This window comes from Pseudorca crassidens, chromosome 3 (genome assembly GCF_039906515.1).
Source record: "Pseudorca crassidens isolate mPseCra1 chromosome 3, mPseCra1.hap1, whole genome shotgun sequence".
Taxonomy (NCBI): Eukaryota; Metazoa; Chordata; class Mammalia; order Artiodactyla; family Delphinidae; genus Pseudorca; species Pseudorca crassidens.
Window position 1 is genome coordinate 158,400,481 of NC_090298.1, and position 21,084 is coordinate 158,421,564.

At 48.0% G+C, this 21,084-nt stretch overlaps 1 protein-coding gene across 5 annotated transcripts; it reads right to left on the bottom strand.

Moving 5' to 3' along the window:
• Nucleotides 1-133: 133 nt before the first annotated feature.
• Nucleotides 134-20,585, bottom strand: BTNL9 (butyrophilin like 9). 5 transcript variants are annotated; one of them, XM_067732997.1, is made up of 11 exons: nt 20,369-20,579; nt 15,322-15,456; nt 13,248-13,595; nt 11,580-11,861; nt 8,971-9,099; nt 8,756-8,788; nt 8,421-8,441; nt 6,983-7,003; nt 6,726-6,752; nt 4,088-4,114; nt 134-3,180 (listed from the first exon to the last, which is right to left on the bottom strand). In XM_067732997.1, the coding sequence occupies exons 2-11, from the start codon at nt 15,428-15,430 to the stop codon at nt 2,555-2,557; spliced, it is 1,623 nt and encodes a 540-aa protein (XP_067589098.1). In that variant the 5' UTR covers nt 15,431-15,456; nt 20,369-20,579; the 3' UTR covers nt 134-2,554. The 5 variants fall into 5 exon arrangements, with proteins under 5 accessions (XP_067589098.1, XP_067589099.1, XP_067589100.1 ...); XM_067732998.1 differs by lacking the exon at nt 8,421-8,441; XM_067732999.1 differs by lacking the exon at nt 20,369-20,579 and having other exon boundaries at nt 15,251-15,455.
• Nucleotides 20,586-21,084: the final 499 nt, after the last annotated feature.

Below are 21,084 nucleotides of genomic sequence, written 5' to 3' on the forward strand. Positions count from 1 at the left end.
CAGCATGGCCTTTATGGGTCACAGAACATGTAGCTGAATGTCTAAGATCTTTAATGTTGCCTTTTGTACCAGCTATATACCCAAATGTTTTCATACGCAAAACTCTTAAAGCAATAGATAATGATTGCATATGGTCAAGGAACATATTTTTAATGTTATCACAAAACACCTGTGAGGACTTCAAACTATATGCACACTAATGTAAATGATTATAGAAAATAAAACCTCCGGGCTTCCCTGGTGGCACGGTGGTTGAGAATCTGCCTGCTAATGCAGGGGACATGGGTTCAAGCCCTGGTCTGGGAAGATCCCACATGCCGCGGAGCAACTGGGCTCCTGAGCCACAACTGCTGAGCCTGCGCGTCTGGAGCCTGTGCTCCGCAACAAGAGAGGCCGTGATAGTGAAGAGGCCCGCGCACCGCGATGAAGAGTGGCCCCCGCTTGCCGCAACTAGAGAAAGCCCTCGCACAGAAACGAAGACCCAACGCAGCCAAAAATAAATATAAAAATAAATAAGTTTTTTTAAAAAACTTCCTTTCTCTGAATATCATTCATGGTATGTAAATAAGGCTATAATTGTATTATAACAGGTGGCCGAGCATATTTTCATAAGCTCAAAAATGTTTGATTTGTTAGAGAAACCACAGGAGGTGACCAAATGCCTTATGTGAAATTGTATAAACTCAGTGATGGGCTGGAGCTGGTGTCTCATGAGAGCTGATCGAGGGCATCTCTTCTCAACTTCACCAAAAAAGTCACATCAGCGGCTTGAAATCAGCCACAGTGCGAGTCAAAAAATGCTACAGGGCTTCCCTGCTGGCTTAGTGGTTGGGAGTCCGCCTGCCGATGCAGGGGACGCGGGTTCGTGCCCCGGTCCGGGAAGATCCCACGTGCCGTGTAGCGGCTGGGCCCGTGAGCCATGGCCGCTGGGCCTGCGCGTCTGGAGCCTGTGCTCCACAACGGGAGAGGCCACAACAGTGAGAGGCCTGCGTAACGCAAAAAAAATTAAAAAAAATAAAATCTAGGTTGACGACCAAATAAATATTTCCTAGTATAAATCAGAACATCACACCCTTCTTACATTTTCCCTGCCCCAGCCCTGGAGTCCACCATTTCTCCAAGGAGCCTTAGTTCCTTTCAGTGGTAAATAGTACTAAAAACTAAGTTCTGGGTGCAAGGTGTGCTCAATGGTACAGGGGTGTTATTGTTTCTAAGCCCTCAAAGCAGACAGAGCTAGGAACTATATGTATGTGCACACACTACCTATCTATCATCTATCTATCTAATCTATCTATCCATCTATGTATCATATGTGTGTTTCATCTATTACATCGTAAAAGCCATGAGTTCACAATTATTCTTTCATTCTCTCCTTTCGCTTCTGTTTTTCGTCTGTTGTTGTTTTTGTATTTCTTTTCTCTGGCTGAAGAGACAGCACACTTAGTGAATTTTTTTCTTTGATCAACCCCTTGTTGAGCGATTCTTGTCATTATTCATTTTAATGTTCAAATTGTCCCATGATTGGTCAGTGGAGCCCCTTCGACCTAGCTCCTATGTCTTTTTGTTATGTTCCCATCAGTTTTTTGACATTTTTTAAAAAATTATTTATTTATTTTTGGCTGCAATGGGTCTTCGGTGCTGTGCGTGGGCTTTCTCTAGTTACGGTGAGTGGGGTCTACTCTTTGTTGCAGTGCACGGGCTTCTCGTTGCGGTGGCTTCTCTTGTTGCGGAGCACGGGCTCTAGGCATGCAGGCTAAGTAGTTGTGGCTCGCAGGCTCTAGAGCACAGGCTCAGTAGTTGTGGCACACGAGCTTAGTTGCTCCGCAACATGTGGGATCTTCCCGGACCAGGGCTTGAAACCGTGTCCCCTGCATTGGCAGGTGGATTCTTAACCACTGTGCCACCAGGGAAGCCCCCCGTCAGTTTTTGAGCATATTTGTACATTACAGCAAAAGTTGTTCCAGATTCACCTGTACTTTCTCTGCTCCAGCCCTGGAACCCACCATTTCTCCAAGTTCATTTTAGTGGGAATTGACAGTGAAAACTAGGATCTGAGCCCTAAGTGAACTCATTGTTTATGAAGTGTCCTTGTTTCTAGATCATTCTAGAGCTAGAAAATATATACAAAACTATTAAAATACACAAGTTAACTGATACCTCTAATTTTATCCAGTGAAGTTTCTCCTCTTTTTCCCCCATTCCAGTTTCTTTCATGTCTTCCACAGTGAACACCCTGACTAGCAGCAACATGAATATATTTCTACTCATCAGCTCAAACCTACAACACGCACAAATAAGCTTTGGAATTGCCTTTTTTTTTTTTTTCAAAGAAAATCATATTCTTACATGTACACATACACATCTATTGATACATGGGCAAAGGTCTCGCTTTTTCCTATTTCGGCTATACTGAGCCTTTTAAGCCTTTGCTGGCGTTTTGGTTCATACACTGGGGTCGCTGTGTTTGTTCCGTCTAGAGGAAGCGGGAGAGCAAAGCACTGACTGGGTATCCAGGAAGCCGCCCAGGACCCAGTCCTGTGGCCACGAGGGCGCCTCACCACATGGCCAGGGCGGGGTCCGAGGGCTCATAGGGTTGTAACCAGGTGTCACTGTCCTCCTCTTCGGGGACGCGTTTCTCTCTAACTGGCAATGGGCGGATGGTAAGTGGATCTGGGTGTTCGTTGCCGTCATGGGCTCTAGGCCTGAAATACGCGCAGAGTGCCCCAGAGAAGGTGTCCGTGAAGGTGAAGATGTGGGAGCCATTGGATACATTGAAGAAGGACAGCTTTCCCGCCTCGCAGTCCAGAAAGATGCCCACGCACCGGGGTGGCACGCGCATGGTGAGCGCGATGCGGTGCGGGTCCAGCACGAAGTACTCGCAGCCGTTCCACAGCCCCATCACCCAGTAGCCACCCGCCGGGCTCAGGCGCGCCTGCCCTGCGCGCGGCACCTCTGCCAGGCACGCACCTAGGAACCAGCGGCTGCGGCGGCCCACGTGCACCTCCCAGTAGTGGCGGCCCGTGGAGAAGCGCTCCCGGCTTAGAACGCACATCTGCTCGGAGAACCGCTGGGGGTCACCGGCCGCTGAGCCTGGCGCCATCCTGCGGGAGGACACGCTCTTGCCATCCTCGGAGACCTCCAGGCTGGGGTGGGCGGAGCCAGGATCCAGGGTCACATCCACTGCGCAGAGGCATATGTTTAGTGCAGGTGAAGGACGGTTCTGCCCCTACTCCCACGCCTGTCCCCTCCCCCGACAGGCAAACCCTCTGGCTCTCCTGATGGACCAATCAGTGGAATAGTCACTCCCTCTCCTGCAACCCCCTTCCCACCACCCTGGTACTGAAGGGGCATGAAAGTCGCTTCCTAATTTTTGAAAGTGATTAGAGGAATCCCATTTCTTTCCTGAACCGGAAGGTTCTTGAATTCCATGGTGCCATGCAGAGCAGAGAGAGCAAATGAGGTAGGTTTGTGGGGATAGAGGTGGGCTCACTTTCCCCAAGACCTGATCAACCGGAAGGAGCTTAGGGCTGATTCTGTCCCGGCTGCTCTCACCACCCTGTGTAACCATGAAATCACTAGTGAGCTCTGGGACTCTTTTACAGCAATTTTAGGATCTTAAAACTGTAGGGGACCTCTGAGATCATCTAGTCCAGTACCCTGCACTCCAACACCCCATCCCCCCAAAAAAAACCACACCCATTTGATGGATAGGAACCCTCTGTCGGATGATGTGGGAGGTTCCTTACAAACTCTGTATTCTCTCCTGCAAAGAGGCCCTAGTAGCAACCTTTCTGCCAGTTGGAAACAAATCTAGTAAAACCCGGAAAGCTAGGTGCGTGTGGGAGCATGTGTGTGCACACAAACGTGTGCACGTATGAGTGCAATCACATTAATGCATGTGAGCATGTATGTGTGCAGGCATATGTGTCATATTATGTGTTTTATAAGTGAGCTTTTGTGTCTGTATGTGGGGCCCATACTTGGCTCCTGGACAGACCCTTCCTCTAATCTCAGTTCTGGATACCTCCCTTCTACTTAAGATCCAGCCAACCTAATTCACAAGGCACAGTTCCTTGGCTTCAGTTACCTGCATGTTGTTGGGCTGCTCTCCACTCTGAAACCAAACAGAGAGGAAAAAGAAGCTCAGAGATCTGGGTCAGTAACCCTAGAACCTTGAGGGCGGCTCAAAATGCAAAAGGGACGCCTACAAACTAAGTAACCTCGTTCCCACCATGATAGCTGGCTTGGATCCAGACTGGCCTGGGTCCACCATGGCATCTTCCCGGGAATTTGGGATTGGGTAGGGGGCTGGTGTCAGTGCTGGCTTGTACCAAAGCTGTGCACAGGCTGAAGTTGTGCTGGGAACAGTGGGATGACAGAGTATGTGGGCAAAGGGAACCAATACAAGCAACTGGGATACCTTAAAGGATGGAAATGAAGCCTCAATCTCTGACTGGCTTAGTCTCCAGGAGGCCCAGCTGAGCTTGGCTCCTGTCCTAAGACATCCTCTGGACACCCTGTCTTGCCCTCTTTCTTAACATGAGCCATTCTGTGTGGATTTCTGTTTTGTTTTATCTTGTTCTATTTTACAACAAAGAGAGCACCAAAGTCACAAAATGCAAAAGCAATAGAAGACATTTTCAGAGCTCCATAAATTTACAGCAAGGCCCTGCAACCCTGATTTTGCATCAGAATAACCAGTAGATCTTTAAAAATATAGAGCTTTTGCATAGAATAACTTAATTCGACAAAGGTGTCAATTCTCCCTAAATTTATCTATAAATTCAAAGCAATCCCATATAAAACTACTTTTGGATTTTTTTAGAAACTTCATAAATTCATCCTAAAATTTATATATTAAAAAGGTCCATTAACTTTAAAAAGGAAGGGGAAATGGAGGAGGACTTGCGCTTTCAGGTACTTTAAAGGCCAAAGTAATATGTGACCAAAAGACAGACCCATGAAGACCTGGGAACTGAACATGCACTAAAGGTGATACCCAAATCAACGGGGAAATCGTGGATGGTGTCGTAGGTGGGATTGGGAAAACTGACACCTTATTCGGAGAAAAATTGCTGGGTTCTTGTCTAACACCACATAAAATGGTGAATTTCAGATGGATTAAAAACCTGCACATAACACATATACAGTGAGTAGAAGAAAATGTTAAGAGACTGTCTTTGTGACCTAAATGTAAAGAAGATCTTCAACAAAACTTCAGAAACACAAGCCATTAAGGTAAAAATGTGATGCATTCGCTTTTATCAAAATTGGTTATTTCGGGGCTTCCCTGGTGGCGCAGTGGTTGAGAGTCCGCCTGCCGATGCAGGGGACGCGGGTTCGTGCCCAGGTCCGGGAGAATCCCACATACCGCGGAGCGGCTGGGCCCGTGAGTCATGGCCGCTGAGCCTGCGCGTCCGGAGCTTGTGCTCCGCAACGGGAGGGGCCACAGAAGTGAGAGGCCCGCGTACCGCAAAAAAAAAAAAAAAAAAAAAAACTGGTTATTTCTTTTCAATAAGGGGCACCATTGGACAAAGCTAATAGCAGGTGACGGAAGAGAAGAAGGAATTCACAATGTATAATAACAATGAGGGATTACTATCCTATGTGTATATATCATATTCTACAATAATAATAATATTGCATGAAGGATGCCTGCAAACCAAAAGGCTCCATTCCCCAGCACTGACACCAGCCCTGTCTTGTGAAATCAACAAGAAAAAGATAGCAATGCCATATGGAAAACAGGCAAAGGACAGGAACTGCTAATTTTCAGAAGAGGAAGCACAAAAAGCCAGCTGGCATATAAAGAGATGCTCAAGCTTCTTAGTGTGCAGAGGAGTGCAAACCGAAAGAACAATTACTTGTCCCCGTTGACTGGTAAACTTAGAAAGCCGGCTCACACGGGATGTGGGCACAAGGAGCCTCCACGCACTGCGTGAAGGATGATGGTGCTGCTGCAGGACATCCTTCCATCCCACTTAGTGACACATCCCCCACGGGCCAGCAGTTCCCCGCGGGGGTACACATCCCAGAGAAATCTCCACACAGAGCCAGAAGGCAACACGTGTTCAGATATTTATTCAGCCTTGTTTGTGGTGGTATAGAGTTAGAAGCAGGCTGGATGTCTACTCCAGGAGGGTGGCCAGCTCAAAGGGAGTGCTCTGCAGCAAGGAGATACAGACTAGATTTACATGTGGCAGCAGGGGTGGATAGTAAAACACAGCAATGAGTGAGATAAGCAGGGAACAGCACGAGACTGTAAATGTCTTTACAGAAACTGAAGTGCACCGCACAAAACAGAAATTCACCTCTTGCAAGAATACATACAAAATAAAGATACACATTAGACTGTTTGTTTTATGGGGGGAATGGAGGAAGGTACAGGGAGAAATAATTACATATAAGGTAAGATACCTTATATTTACATATAAGGTAACTCTCACCAGGAGTGAGGGTCTTTGAGGGGGGACACCAGGAAGCTAGGTGATTCTGATGTGCAACCAGGATTGGCACCAATGATTTACCGTATGCTTACACTTCAGAACAATATAAAAATAACTATAAAAGTAAAACTCAAATATAACCTATACCAAGCAACATAGATTAGTACATGTGTGTAGCTATGGAATAAACCAGAATGAAGCATAGTTGGTTAGTCAGAGCAGGTGACTGGGATGCTGAGATGTGACGTGGACAGTGGGAGGAAAACGGGCTTCACTCACCAGCCTGGCCTTCAGCCCTTCTCCAGTCTGAAGTAGCCAAGGAAAAACAGAATTAGAACAGCAGGTCCCTGCAGCTTCCTTGTTCACACGTCAAATTTTGCACCCACCCCTGCGCCTCTCCCCTTTCTCCTGCCACCCACACAGCCAGCGGAGTTCCAGCCTGGCCATCATACCTGGCTGGGAGATAAGACGAACATACACGGATAACCACATGCTACAAGGTGGACAAGAAATAGTTCTAAGGGGGAGTCACTTACCCAGCTCCACTTGAAGTTTCCCTGTAAGCAGAACACACAGAGAAAACATCAGCCTTTGGATGAGTGGAACCACCTTCCCAAGGCAGTTAGGCCACTGGGAAGAGGTTTCTTAGTCTTAAACCACTGCTCACCCCGACCCCATCCTAGATGCTGCATCACCCATCTGCAGGATTCTTTTTTTTTTTTTTGCGGTACGTGGGCCTCTCACTGTTGTGGCCTCTCCCACTGCGGAGCACAGGCTCCGGACGCGCAGGCTCAGCGGCCATGGCTCACGGGCCCGGCCGCCCCGCAGCATGTGGGATCCTCCCGGACCGGGGCATGAACCCGTGTCCCCTGCATCGGCAGGCGGACTCTCAACCACTGTGCCACCAGGGAAGCCCATCTGCAGGATTCTTACACCTCATCCTATTCTTTGCCCTAAGGCAGAAATCCGCACAGCGCTGGGAAGGGAAAACTGGTCTTGCTACTGAGGAACCTCTTTCAAGGGTTCTGGTCTGGTTTGGAGAGGCTACTGCTCACTTGCCCTGTAATACAAGCTTTTCCTGGGGAGGAAGTCCTGTGTAAGTCCAGGCACTGAGCACACCCTGCAGGAGCCTCAGGGTCACTTACTGGGTACATTATTTAAAGAACTAGGAGGACATCACACTCAATTATTTCCCCAGGCCAGATACCAAAACTCTAATATTTTGCCACTAGAAACGCATTCCTCTGATTTCTCTAATCTTTGTCTTTTAAAAGTAAGACTGGGAAAGGCAACAATACACACGAATTCGGCCTGTGATGTTAATGAATTATTGTGGCTCTTTTTGTTGTTTGGTTGATTGCCTTTTTTGTTTTTGTTTTCCCCTCCATGACTAGGTAGACTACAAGACAAGCTTCAACTTTACTGCTTTGTCTGGTGTTTTACTGGGGCAGACAAGGTGGTTCTCAAGGTCTTCCCCCACCCATGGTGGCCTTCTCCTCTCCTCTATCCCCTCTTCCTTTGGATTCACTCTTCCCTCCTCCCCCCACACGGTTTCAAGGTGCTGAGTCCCCCTGGGAAGAAAAGTGGATTTGATAAATTGCTTTCACTTTGGTGCAAATTAAAGCTGGCTTCCTTCCCAGTGACATTTGCATTAAAAAGAGGTTATCCTAGGAAGATGAACCAGAAGGAGTAGACCTTTTACAGTGGAATTGTAAGTGAATTGTACAGTTGGCAGGAGAGGGCCTGGCAGAGCCTTTCCAGAGGGTCTTAGGTCAGGCTTCCTTGACAGGTGCACACAAATCGGTTTCGGAGGGGAAAGGCGGGAGGCGCAGAGGGATGGATTTCGAATTAGAGCGCTACCATCCATTGCTCTCCAAAGGGGGCCTAAAATCACTGAACCCCTGCTTCCACCGTGTGCCGGGGTTAACCCCCTAGCCCACAGCCAGCACCGTGGGCATGGCACCCAGAACTTACCCAGCTCTTCTGTGAGTTTCCCTGGAGAAAGAAACGAAGAAAAGAGGAAAATCTACGTGGATCACTGAGGCCTTGCATCTCCAAAGTGCACAGACTTGGGACCCCATGTGCTCTGGAGAACCAGTTTGAGCTGGACTCGAGGGAGGAGCAGGCTCCGAGGCAGGAGAAGTGGAAGAAATCCTCTGCCGCCCCCCGCCCCCCCCGCCCACCCCCGTCTCTGCCCTCTCCCAAACCCCCCCCCCCCCCCGCTGTGACCTACGCGTCTTCTTCACCCAGCGTCCCCACTTCTGCGAGTCAGGGATGCGCGCGAAAAGCGCGTCTTTCCCTCTGCTTACCTTTGTCCTTCTCCGCCTGCTTCTTCAGCTTTTCTGCAAGGAAGAAAAAAGGGGAGCAGACGTGAGTGTGCGCGCTCCTCTGCCTGTTTCCACGACCCATGCCAGCCGTGCCTCCGCAGGATGGCCCCTCAGCAGTGCCCCGCTGTGGCCGCCTCCACCACTTTGCTCTTGGGCAAAGCCAACTCCAGGAGGGCAGCCCCCAGCCTGCCTGGTACCTTGGGACCTCCGTTGCCTCCGAAAGAAGTACAGCGCCAGCGTCGGGAGGAGAGCCAAGACGAGCAGCGGTCCCACCAGAGTCCCGAGGAAAGCTCTCTTCCAGGGAGAGGTTCCGGGTAAAAATACGTCTGGAAAACACCCCACATGGAGTTGTCTCGATTTGGTCTTCGCTAAACATGAGAAGACTAGTCTAGACACTGCGTGCCGGAAAACCTTCCCAGTGCCTGGTTGACGCTTCCTGGGCCCCAGCATAGCCCTCTGTAAAACGGGCCTGAGAACCAATCTGCAGTGCTCTAGAGAGAGGTAGCGTCAGAGGACCAGCGGCGAACTTGAACTTGCGCAGCGCAGAGGAAAACACTGCAAACCGAAGGATGCGAAAGGAAGGCGCTGATGGGCGCTGCCCACTCCTCCAGCTTAGAACTTCTGTGACCACAGCCCTGACCTTCCTCTACTTCTTCCTACTCTTGCTTTACATCCAAGGGCATGACAATCCAAGGTGTTGATACCTGAAACCCAGTGGCTAACTGCTCTCTACCACTCTGACGAATCCACACGTCATCTCCCGCTTCTTGCAAACACCTGGCTTCTACTTCTCATCACACCTTTGGAAGAACTGTTAGCAAAGCTTTGACAGCTGACTGACAGTTCTTCTCTTCCCTCTCCAGGCTTCCTAGGGAGGATCTGCCCAGCGGCAGAATGTGGCTCAGGGTTCGCAAGGACAGTGGCTGGACAGTAAAGAAATGAATGCAAAATAGAGAGCAACCCTTTAGTAACTCTTGCGGCAATTTAATAGAATAATTTTGTGTCTGTTGAAGATAATAAGAAATTGGTGCTTTTATCATAGTAAAATATACATAACATAAAATTGACTATCTTAACCGTTTTAAGCTTATAGGTCAGCAGCCTCAAGTATATTAACATTGTTGTGCAACCATCACCACCAGAACTTTTTTCATCTTCCCAAACGGAGACTCTTTACCCATTAAACACTGACTCCCCATTCCCCCCACACCCCCCAGCCCCTGGTAACATCTATTCTACTTTCCCCCTCTATCAATGGACTCTTCTGTGTACCTCATATAAAGAGAATCATACAATATTTGTCCTTTTGTGTCTGGCTTATTTCATTTAGCGTAATGTGTTCTTTCAGTTTTTAATTTTATTTTTCTAGCAGTGCATTTTTATTGTCTTGGTTAAAAGTATTGAGCTACAAAGGATTGGTCCTTCACCACAGGTGTTTTTGAAGCACTGACTTAGGGGTTAAAGGGCTCAGGGTCCTATGCCCCCCTGACCTCCAATCTCCAGTCTCTCCTGCATCTTTCCAGCTCCTCAGATAGCTACACACATTTCCATGTCAGGACCTTTGCACTTGAATGGCCTCTACCTGAATGGCCTCCTTGCAGATATCCACGTGACCCACACTCTTTGTCAAGGGTAAACACAAATTTAAAAACTGGATTTCCCCTGGTGCAAAAACGGAGGGAGATTCCCCTTTCCCTTCTCTTAGAGTATTTCCTTTAGAAAATGTGTAAATTCTTTCTCTATCCCCTCAAGATGTATACAAATCTTTTTGAAAGTTAAATAAGCCCCTTGCCAATTTTAAAACCCAGGAATGTTTTTCTTAAGGAGCTAGAGCCATCTCTTTGAAATGGAAACATCAAGGAGAAAGTACCCCTATCTCCAGGTCTGCTGGGAGTTTCACTTAGGCACCTGGCTCCAAGTTGTAATTATGTGCTTGTCATAGAGATAAGAGATATCTTATTTCTCCTTTGGATAAAGACAATTAGCTAACACAGATGTTACTCCTTACCCAATGACCAGGTAAATTTCGGGTGAACTATGTGTGACACACGGTGCTTATCAGGTCCTCTTACCCGAGGACAAGTTATCGCTTATAAGGGTGAGATTTCTTTCTGTTATGGTAATATCACTATTGATTTGGACCAATGTGAAACATGGCCCATAGGTTGGGTTTATCCTCAAGACTTAAAACAATTAGAGCCATGAACGTTAAATCCTTCAAATGGGTGCCTCACGATAAAACTTTGATCCTATATAATGGTCTTCCTTTGAACTCAGTGCCTAACGGTCTTCGTCCCTCATCCACCACTTTTAAATCCATATATACACTCCACCCCGCCTTAGCCTGCTTCCCTGCTTCATGTTTCTCTGTCTCAGATAACATCTTCTAACATGTGCTGTAATTTATTCTTTTGTGTATCTGTTTCCCCTGCTGGAATGTGGACCTGAGGCCAAGGGTTTGGGGAACATTGTGGGTGATCGATAAATATTGTTTGAGGGATAAAATTAGGAACACATGGGCTCTCATGATGCCCTCTAATAACTAGAGTTTCTGGATTTTAGGGCCTGGTCTTTGGTTCATAATGTTGGCTTTCTGGGACCTCCCCCAATTACTGTTTGGGTTGTCAGTTGTACCCTCAGTAGGTTCCTGATATTACGGCTGACTTTCAAGGTGTCAGGTTTAGCCCCCCCCCCCCCATACACAGCCAGGCTCCAGTGCCACTGTGTCCCAATAGATGGTCTCTGGGATAAAGGACATGGAGAACTTGAAGACTAGGAAGATGACGGTGCACTGGTGCCCACTGACCTGCTATCTGGACCACGAACTCTTTCTTCTGGCCCAGGAGGGGGTTCTGGATGGAGCAGGACACATTGCTGTGGGCCCCCCCTTGGACGACCACAGAGGTTTCCAGACTGAACAGGCCTTGGGCATCCTTGACGATGACTTCAGTCTCTGGAGGCAGGCATCGTCCCTGATGGTCTGTCCACTGAGACTGTGGCTTGGGGTACCAGCCACTGGAGGTGCACCTTAGCTGAATGCCTCCCTGCTTGAAGCCCTCAAGGGAGATGTGAGGGTCCGAGCCCAGCCCTGAGAGAGGCAGGAAGAGTTAGAATGATGAGGCTCCTTCCCAGAAGTTGTATGCGAAGTTCATGCCACCATTCACCATCTGCAGTCACCATAAGGCATCGTGACTGTGACTGCTCTTAACACACTTGCGGGCTGGCAGCCCTCCACCAGTGGACTATAAGTGACAGGCTAAATCACCGGTGGCGTGTGGGGACAGCACTACCTCTGAAGGGCGTTTTAAAATAGGGAAGGGCTACTAATATTTAGTCATACAATGCAAGGGACAGTCCCCCTAGAATGAAGAGTAATCCCACCCCAGATTTCAATAGATTGTCTTTTCTCTCTCTTGAATCCCACTGGCACTCAAGTGGCTTTGTTATATATACTTCTTTATCTCTCTATCCAAGTAAGCTAGCTTTATATTTTGAATATGCAAAACATTAAGATGGTTTAAACATCAATACTGTAAAAAACAGTAGATCAAAAAAGCCCCAGGGGCTTCCCTGGTGGCGCAGTGTTTGGGAGTCCGCCTGCCGATGCAGGGGACACGGGTTCGTGCCCCGGTCCGGGAGGATCCCACATGCCGTGAAGCGGCTAGGCCTGTGCATCCGGAACCTGTGGTTCGCAACGGGAGAGGCCACAACGGTGAGAGGCCCACGTAACGCAAAAAAAAAAAAAAAGTGGGGACTTCCCTGGTGGCACAGTGGTTAAGAATCCGCCTGCCAGTTCAGGGGACATAGGTTCGAGCCCTGGTCCAGGAAGATCCCACATGCTGCGGAGCAACTAAGCCCATGCGCCACAACTACTGAGCCTGTGCTCTAGAGCTTACGTGCCACAACTACTGAAGCCCATGTGCTACAACTACTGAAGGCTGCGCGCCTAGAGCCCGCGCTCCGCAACAAGAAGCCACCGCAATGAGAAGCCCGCGCACCGCAATGAAGAGTAGCCCCCGCTCCCCGCAGCTAGAGAAAGCCGACGCGCAGCAAGGAAGATCCAATGCAGCCCTAAATAAATAAATAAATAAATAAATAAATAAATAAATAAATAAATAAATAAATAAATAAAGGTAGGAGGGGGCCTGCTTCCCTACACCTCCACCAAGAGTGTGTGATCCAAATATTGAATGTTTGCCAATCTGATGCGTAAAAAAACTGTATCTCCGTAGCTTTAATTTGCCTTTCTCTCACAATGAGTAAAGGTAATCATCTTTTCTTATGTTTCAGGGCCATTTGTGTATCTTTTTTGTGTGCATTTTTTTGTTCATTTTCTAATGAATCTTTCTTTTTAATACTTTTCTTTTTTAAATTAGAGATATTTTCCCTTTCTCTGTTCTTTTCTATCTACTCTTGACCTGTTTCCAAATGGACCATTTTCTCCTCTCTGTTGGGGCTTGACCAGGTCACGCACCTGCCACCTCCAGCTCCCAGACGGCTTCCCCAGTGAAGTCGCTGGAGAGGAAGCGGCACCCGTATGGACCCTCGTCGGCGGGAACCACGGGGTGGAGCCTCAGGGTCACGCTGCCATCAGCGATCTCGTCCGTGACGAGTTCGGTCCTGTTCTGGAACTGCGCCATCTGCTGGCCATAGAACTCCTGCTGTTCCCGGTACAGGTGCACCACGTCAGAGGTCCGGCTCCGGAACCAGCGGATCTCCATGTGCTCGGCGTCCCGGTACGGCGACAGGTGGCACGAGAATTCCACCTCATCCCCGACGTGTGCCAGAATGGGTTCCCCATGGCCTACCACCCTGAATTCCTCTAGGACGAGAACCCAGACAATGGCCCAAATCAGCACTCCTCAAATACGATTTTTTGCAGTAAACCATTCAAATGACAAAGGTGAGACGCTCTACAGGATGACCGGTCCGGTTGCTTGAGCAAGTAATTGTCATGAAAAAGTTGAGTGTGCCACATTAAAAAATACACAAGGAACATCACAACCAGATACAAATGTGTGGTGCTGGACTGGTAGCTGGTTTGAACCTACCAACTGCAAATATTATTTTGGGGACAGTTATGTAAATATGGCCAGGGCATTAAATTAAATGGAATCTTTGGCAAAAAAAAAAAAAAAAAAAAAGCAAGTTTCAAAACCAAATGTACACTATCCTCTTATTTGATTAAAAATTTGACATATTTGCATGAATGTGCAGAATAAAAGACCTGAAGGGAAATAGACCAAATTATTGGTAGTGATAATTTCTGCCTGGTGGGAATAGATGTTTTCTTATTTTTGCTTTGTCTGATTTTCTAACATTGTATAATGCACATGGACAGCTTCTGTAATAACAAAGGGTATTAAAGTAATCTGGGGGGGGGCTCCTTGTTTCATGGGTTTTCCTATCTAAGACCAAACCCTGCTTTCAAGATTTTAATTTATCTGGATCTTTCATTTGATTGTTCTCTGCAGTGATGTCTCTGTATGGCTCCTCTACTCCCTGTTTTCTGCAATTTCCATGAGAGTTGCTATTCCTGCTGCAGTGCCTCTCTACCCAGCATGACTTCATTCATTTTTCTGGCTTCTGTACACCTCCTTTCCTTCTTTCAAAGCTCAGCTTAATCCCACCCTAAATTCTTCCTTTATGAATCTCTCCCATCCTTCACTTTGCCCATATAGCATGGGGGCACCTTGCTTCACTCCATTTGAGAACCCCTGTTGCCCACTGGGTGTAGCCCTGATACCATCCCTACCAGCTTCCCTCTCCAGTTTCTCTCCAGCTGTCCCTGCCCCCGTGCCTGACGCCTGGCCCTCTTCCCGGGCACAGCCTGCCTCAGTTTACTCTCCATCTGTCATCTTCCCGGAGAATGTGCATTCTGCAAGGCTCTACTCAAATAATACCTCTTTTCCATGGCCCTTCATGGCTTTCTGGAAAAAACAAACTGGTCTCTTAGTTATGCTCCCAAATCCTTGGGTACATTTCTCTTGCAGCTCTGGTCACATAGCTGGACAGCTGTGTATGTCACGTCTGTCCCCCTCCCTTGAATGACTGAGGATCTGGGCTGTGCCTAGTCACCTTGGTATCCCTGGTTTCCAGCTCAGGGAATTAGGGAATTGTATTTGCATAACTAGTTTACACTCTCTATTAGTTGCTTCTTTCATGAGAGATGGTAAGATTAGGATCCTCCCTGCCGTTCAAAAGCTATGGTTTATATGCAGGAGAGGAGTTAAACATATTTTCCAACGGGTTCAGCCTAAGCACAGACCAATAAGAATCTCCTGGCACCCTGCAGCTATGCCTTCTGCCATGCTTGTGAGCTGTGGAGTTGTGGGTGGCTGCAGGGATGGTGGGGGAGCACTGTGGGGCTGGATGGTGTTTGGGGGCGTGGCTGTTTAACAACTGGGATGGAAATCTTATATTTTAGCCCCTGGCACAGCCTGGTACCAGGCTACAAGATCTCAGCCCTGGAATCACCTGCAGGAGGGGTGGGCAGAAGCTGAGGTGCTCACGTCCTGGCTGTCTGGGCTGCAGATTAGACAGGTTACCTGAGTGCATCTCCCCGGGCTGAAGCAGGAGGAGGAGGTGAGTGAGGAAGGAGAGACTGCTGGGAAGACGTACTCGCTGGCAGGAGTCCAGGGAGACTGGGAAATCCATCACTTTTCCTCAGCAGTGGGGGCCACCTGGAAAGGGCAAAGAGGTACTGGAGTGACGCAGGAGAGCTGGAACTCCGTGCATCAGGCCCGACGTCTGTCACTGCCTCAATTATTTTTTGTCTGGTTCTTGCAGGCTCCAGCGCCTGGCTTCTTTTCAATCATAGCCAGATGTGAGAGCTGCTTCTAATTTTAACAGACGGCACTGCTTATGGCATTGTTGGCCTTGCTTGGACTCACAGAGCTGAGAGAGGACAAGGCCAAAGGGTCCCAGAGGAAGCAGCTTCTGAGCTTCGCATTGTTTAGAGCCAGGAACAGAGCCATGCATTGTGTTGGGGCTGAGCTAGGATTTAGTGACTTTGCCCAAACAAAGGGAAACCTATGAGGATTCCCAGATGCATTTTCCTTCTCTCTGCCCAGCTTTGCTCCCAGTTCCCTTTGACCTGGAACATCAGGTCCACAAAACAGAGGAACAAACACAGAGTTCTAATCTTTCCAAAGTAGGATGCATGCCTGGCTGCCTTTTAACTCCAACCACATCTAGGACACCTTCTTCCATCCCTGAGGCTTCAGGTGGAGCTCCCAGGAGGTCAGCTGGTGACTGTCACTGAGTCAGTAGCATCTTTGAGACCATAGTGATGGTACCGTCCCATCTAGCCCTCCCCGTGCCTCATCTGTGGCACTGGAGACCCAGCCTCAGGCAAGGGCTGTTCCCTCTTCACTCCTGATGCCCCTTTGGGACCTGAAGTAATGCCTCACAGCTTGAGAACCAGTGAGCCTGGGCAGCTGTACATCTTGGGAGATATATAAGCCTCTCCACATTTCTCCTCTATTTAGTTGTGAGACTTTAGACAGATTATGGACCTTGCTGAACCTTAATTTCTTTGCTTAAACAATGGAAGAAACCAGTCCAACTCAGAGGGTTGTTAAGCTTAAGCCTCCTATGGGTGGCATGGGTGCTCTCTAAAGAAAATTCAGGGACTTCCCTGGTGGTCCAGTGGTTAAGACTCCACGCTTCCAATGCAGGGGGCTCCCGGTTCGATCCCTGGTCAGGCAACTATATCCCGCCTGCATGCCACACTAAACTCTCTCATGCCACAACTAGAAGATCCCACATGCCACAACTAAAAAGATTCCGCATGCCCCTAACGAAGATCTCGCATGCGGCAACAAAGATCCCGCGTGCCGCAACTAAGATCCGACACAGCCAAACAAATAAATAAATATTAAAAAAAAAAAAGTCAGCTCCTCTCTCTGCCTCCATCTTCTTCCAGAGGCTGCCTCCCTCTCCTTTCATGCCATCATAGCACCCCCAGAGCAGAAAGCCCTATGCAGTTTCTACTCTCCAGCTCCCCCAGTCTCCCTCCTCCCTCTGTCTGCCACCCCACTCCACTGTTTGGTTTTCCTTTTCCCACAGACCTGCGAGGTGGCACGTGTTCCTGGGGTCCTGTGGCTGCAGAGTCCCAGCCACACTCTCACTAGCGGGATGTAGATGAAGGACTTTATTTTTTTATTGAAGTGTAGTTGAGTTACAATGTTGTGTTAATTACTTCTGTACAGCAAAGTGATTCAGTTATACACATATATATATTTTTAATATTTGTTTCCATTATGGTTTATCATAGGATATTGAATATAGGTCTCTGTGCTCTACAGTAGGACCTTGTTTATCCATTCTATATATAAAAGCTTACAGTAAAAAAAAAAAAAAAAAGTTGAACTCAAAAAGAGTAGAATGTTGGTTACCAGGGGCTGGGAAGGGGAGGGGGAAATGGAGTAAATATTGGTCAAATGGTACAAACTTTCAGTTATAAGATGAATCAGTTCTAAAGAGCTAATGTACAGCATGGTGATCATAATTAATAATACTGTATGGTATACTTAAATTTTTCTAAGAATAAATTTTTAGTGTTCTCACCACACACAAAAAAAGGTAGCTATGTGAGACGATGGATATGTTAATTAGCTTGACAATGAATGCACATATCAAAATATCACATTGTATACTTTAAATATATACAATTTTTATTTGTCAATCATACTTCATAAAGCTGAGAGAAAAAAGTATTAGCTTTAATAAATTATTTTTCTGCAACTATTCAGGTGGTCGTATATTTTTTTCTTCTTTATTTCCTTTAATCTGTTTTTCAATTGATTTATTTACCTAAATTGACAAAATTCTTAAACTAAAATTGTTAACAATAAAAAAAGAAAGCTTACAGTAGATGAAGGACTTAAAAAGCTGCTGGTCGTGCAGCAGAAGACTAGTCTAAGGAGGTGTGCAGGTTAGTTAATGGAAGGGAGGCTCCTTGACTGACCTCTGTGCTGGAAGGACACTGGCTGACATGACTACAGCAGGAGGGAGGGGCAATGGCCTATGAGTCGAGTGGGCCAGGGTCTGCGGGCCCTGCCCTTCCACACGCAGGTGGGAAGACAGAGGGGCAAGCTGGGGGGGCTCCATTCATGTTTCAGAAGGGACCCCTCAGGGAGGAGATAGGAGTCCCCTCTGAAGTGTGCCTGGCTGAGAGCCAGCAGCTACTGGAATCATTATTCACACAATAACCAGCAGAACAGAGACCTTGGGCCAGGGTCCAGGCTCAGGCTGGACAGTCCAGCCTCTGGCCCTTTTGGCTGATGGCAGGAATATGTCTGTGACAGGCCTAGAACTGGCAGCAAAGGACATAAAGCCCCATGGGGTGAAGCCACGAGGGTATATCAGCACCAGCTAATGCCTTCCCAAACAAGAGGGGCTCAGAGAGTGTTTCTGGATCCATCTGGATCGGCCAGACTCTGAGGAATTGGTCAATACTTGTGCTAGGTGCTAACCTGAGTCCTTCCCAAGGCAGCGATGGGGCATTAGGCAGGCCCACAGCAGGGGGCAGGGGCACCCCACAGCAGGAGCACGTGCTCCAATATTCCCAGGGAGGGGGAGGCTGCCACCTGTCAGTCAGTATGTTCCAGACACTGGAATTACTATCAGGACGGCAGTTCTCTGCTGTGATACATTCATGGGATTTCAGTCACTGAGGTTGCAGGGGGAAGAGGTCATAAACACACATATACACATGCATGTGCCCACAGTAATAAAAACTAATATAAATCGAGCGCTCACTATCTACCAAGTACTTACCTATATCACACGTATTATCACCATTATTATAGGACCAAATTACAGGCAAGGAAACTGAGGTGCAGGGAGGCCAAGTGACTTGCCCTGCACACACGGCTAGAAGGTGGTGGAGTGGGAGTTCCTCCCAAGCTCTGCCCTTCTCTTGATACAGGTTCCTCACCAGCTGTCGTGTGTCAAAGTTGGGTGCACCCTCAGTTTTCCTGTCCCCCAAACTGTGACCCCCGTTAGGAATCGCCTGGTCACAGACTGCAGTGCTCACCCTGACAGCATCTCACATGCACTGAAGAAGTGGCTTGAGTCCCCATATGTCAGCCACAAGACTAACCAACCAACAAATGCACAAAAATTTAAAAATCCACTTCTGATAAAACAACTTAAAACTGGAGTTTCCCTTAGACCTTATCAACAGCATCTTCTCTAGCAGGAGGTAATGCCTTGTGGCACCTTTCCTTCCAACGCTCAAGGACCTGACTTTAAAGACTTTAATAGGAGGGAGACAGTCTGGCAAATTCTGGAAGGGACTTCAGAAGGGCTGAATGCCCCTTCCTGATCTAAAGAGCACCCTACTCTCCAGTTGCTACCTGAAGTTTGCCTTTTCCAACCTCCCTTTGCAGTTGAAAGTCTCTGATCCTTACCCCTCTGAAGGGAAACACTTTCTGATTTCAGCTATTCGCATCACAGTGTAAATAGATTTCAGATTCTTTTTCTGAAAAGAAAAAGAATGGGGAGGTTTTGCTGGGGAAAGTTGAGACTGGCCACGTTGCGTATTTGGGGAAGAGAGAGGACCCAGTGAGGGGAAGCACAGCCAGAAAGGGGGTCTCAGGCTGGAGCTAAGCTTTGCTGGTGGGGTACATGCTCCCTGCTCTCCAGGGAGCCTCTGAAGACGCAAGGAGGAATAAAGGTCGTGCATACCTACGCCAAAGAAATGCTGCTGAAACGCGGCTACCTTCCACCCAAGCCTATCTTTCCTCTTCCTTCTTCTTTCCTTCTCATTTTTTGCCTAGCCTCACTCCAACCCCATTCCAGTTTTCTCCTCCTGCATCCCCAATTCCTAAACAACATTTATGTTCCCCTGATTTCCAGTCCTTCAGCTCTTGAATTTCTCTTTAAAGTTTTTTTTTTTTTTTTTTTTTTTCCCGCTGTACGCGGGCCTCTCACTGTTGTGACCTCTCCCGTTGCGAAGCACAGGCTCCTGACGCGCTCCGCGGCATGTGGGATCTTCCCAGACCGGGACACGAACCTGTGTCCCCTGCATCGGCAGGCGGACTCTCAACCACTGCGCCACCAGGGAAGCCCGTTTAAAGATGATTATATTCTGCTTTTGCTAATTTGTAAGCTTGGGCTGCGTGTGCTTTGCCCTTCTCCCGTTCTCTGTATCCTAAGCTACGAGCCCCCAGGCATAGGGTTTTTGCACTCTTGCACCCCGCTCCCCTTCTAGCACCTGCTGCAATGCTCTGCCTTTCACAAGCTGTCAATTAATGCTCACTGGCTTGCTTTGGTTTTTATTTCAATAGGTCCACAAGAGGGTTTCCACCCCTTGTCTCTACAGGAGATGAACTGTCCCAAGGAGGGACCCTCTTTGAGGCTTCGCATGGCTTGAGGGGGAAATGGGATGTGTCAGAATCCTTCCTCTTCAAGTGGGGCTGCCTAAATGGGCATCTCCCCTTGGTCACACTGACATCCCTATCCTGCAGCCAGGTTCAGCTGATAAGATGGTGCCAACCCACCTTGCGCTCTCTCCTAAGCCCTCATTTCTGCCTCCCATTTCTGAAAGGTGGAGGGTTCGACAGGCATTGAGAATGAGGCACATACCTGGCAAGTAGCAGCGAAGGGTCCAAAATGGCAGATGAATCGGGTGATCTCAATTTCCCTGCAAGGCAGACAGTTGTGAAGTATTCAGATTCCAGATGCTAAGGTCTCCTAGACATGGGCTGGCAGTTCAGCTGAGGGGAACCAGCTCATCTTTGACAAAATTACCCACCCACCTTCCACCTTAAGACACAACGCTGCTTGCTCTGCCCTTTGCTATAAAAACCAAGATAGATAGAACAAAACGAGGAAGTCTCTGTCACATCCTGCCTGTGTGAGGAAAACCATGAATTGAATTTCCATGGAAAGTGTCCCTCCAAGGTCTTAGAAGGAGGGGAAAGGTATCTATCTGGGAGATTTGTAGAGACTGCAAACTACAGAGGCTCAGAGCAGGGAAAAATTGCTCCAGCTGGCTGCCCGGGATATCTGGGGCTCCAGGGAGGCAGGATGGCCATGCCTGGCTAGCCCCTCTCTCTTCACCATCATAGCAAAAGATACAGAGACAGGACAGGAATATCCACTAACTAAGGGTTAGGAAAGGTCTGGTGCTCAACTCTTACCCAGCTATACCCTCCTCTGCAGGGTAAGGACAGTAAGAAAAATAACCCGGTAACTTTGCCATAAGTAAAACCTGCAAGAGCTGTTCACATACAGCTTGGAAATACAGTGGGGTGCTGTACTGGGATTTCTCTAATGGAGTGGAAATCAAAAAATAAGAA

Coding starts and splice junctions, on each gene's coding strand:
- BTNL9 (XM_067732997.1), bottom strand. CDS start 15,430: ATGGATTTCCCAGTCTCCCTGGACTCCTGCCAGCGAGTACGTCTTCCC. Junction 11,862..13,247: donor CTGGGAGCTGGAGGTGGCAG/GTGCGTGACCTG, acceptor TGCCTCTCTCAG/GGCTGGGCTCGGACCCTCAC. Junction 4,115..6,725: donor AAGGGCTGAAGGCCAGGCTG/GTGAGTGAAGCC, acceptor GTTTGGTTTCAG/AGTGGAGAGCAGCCCAACAA.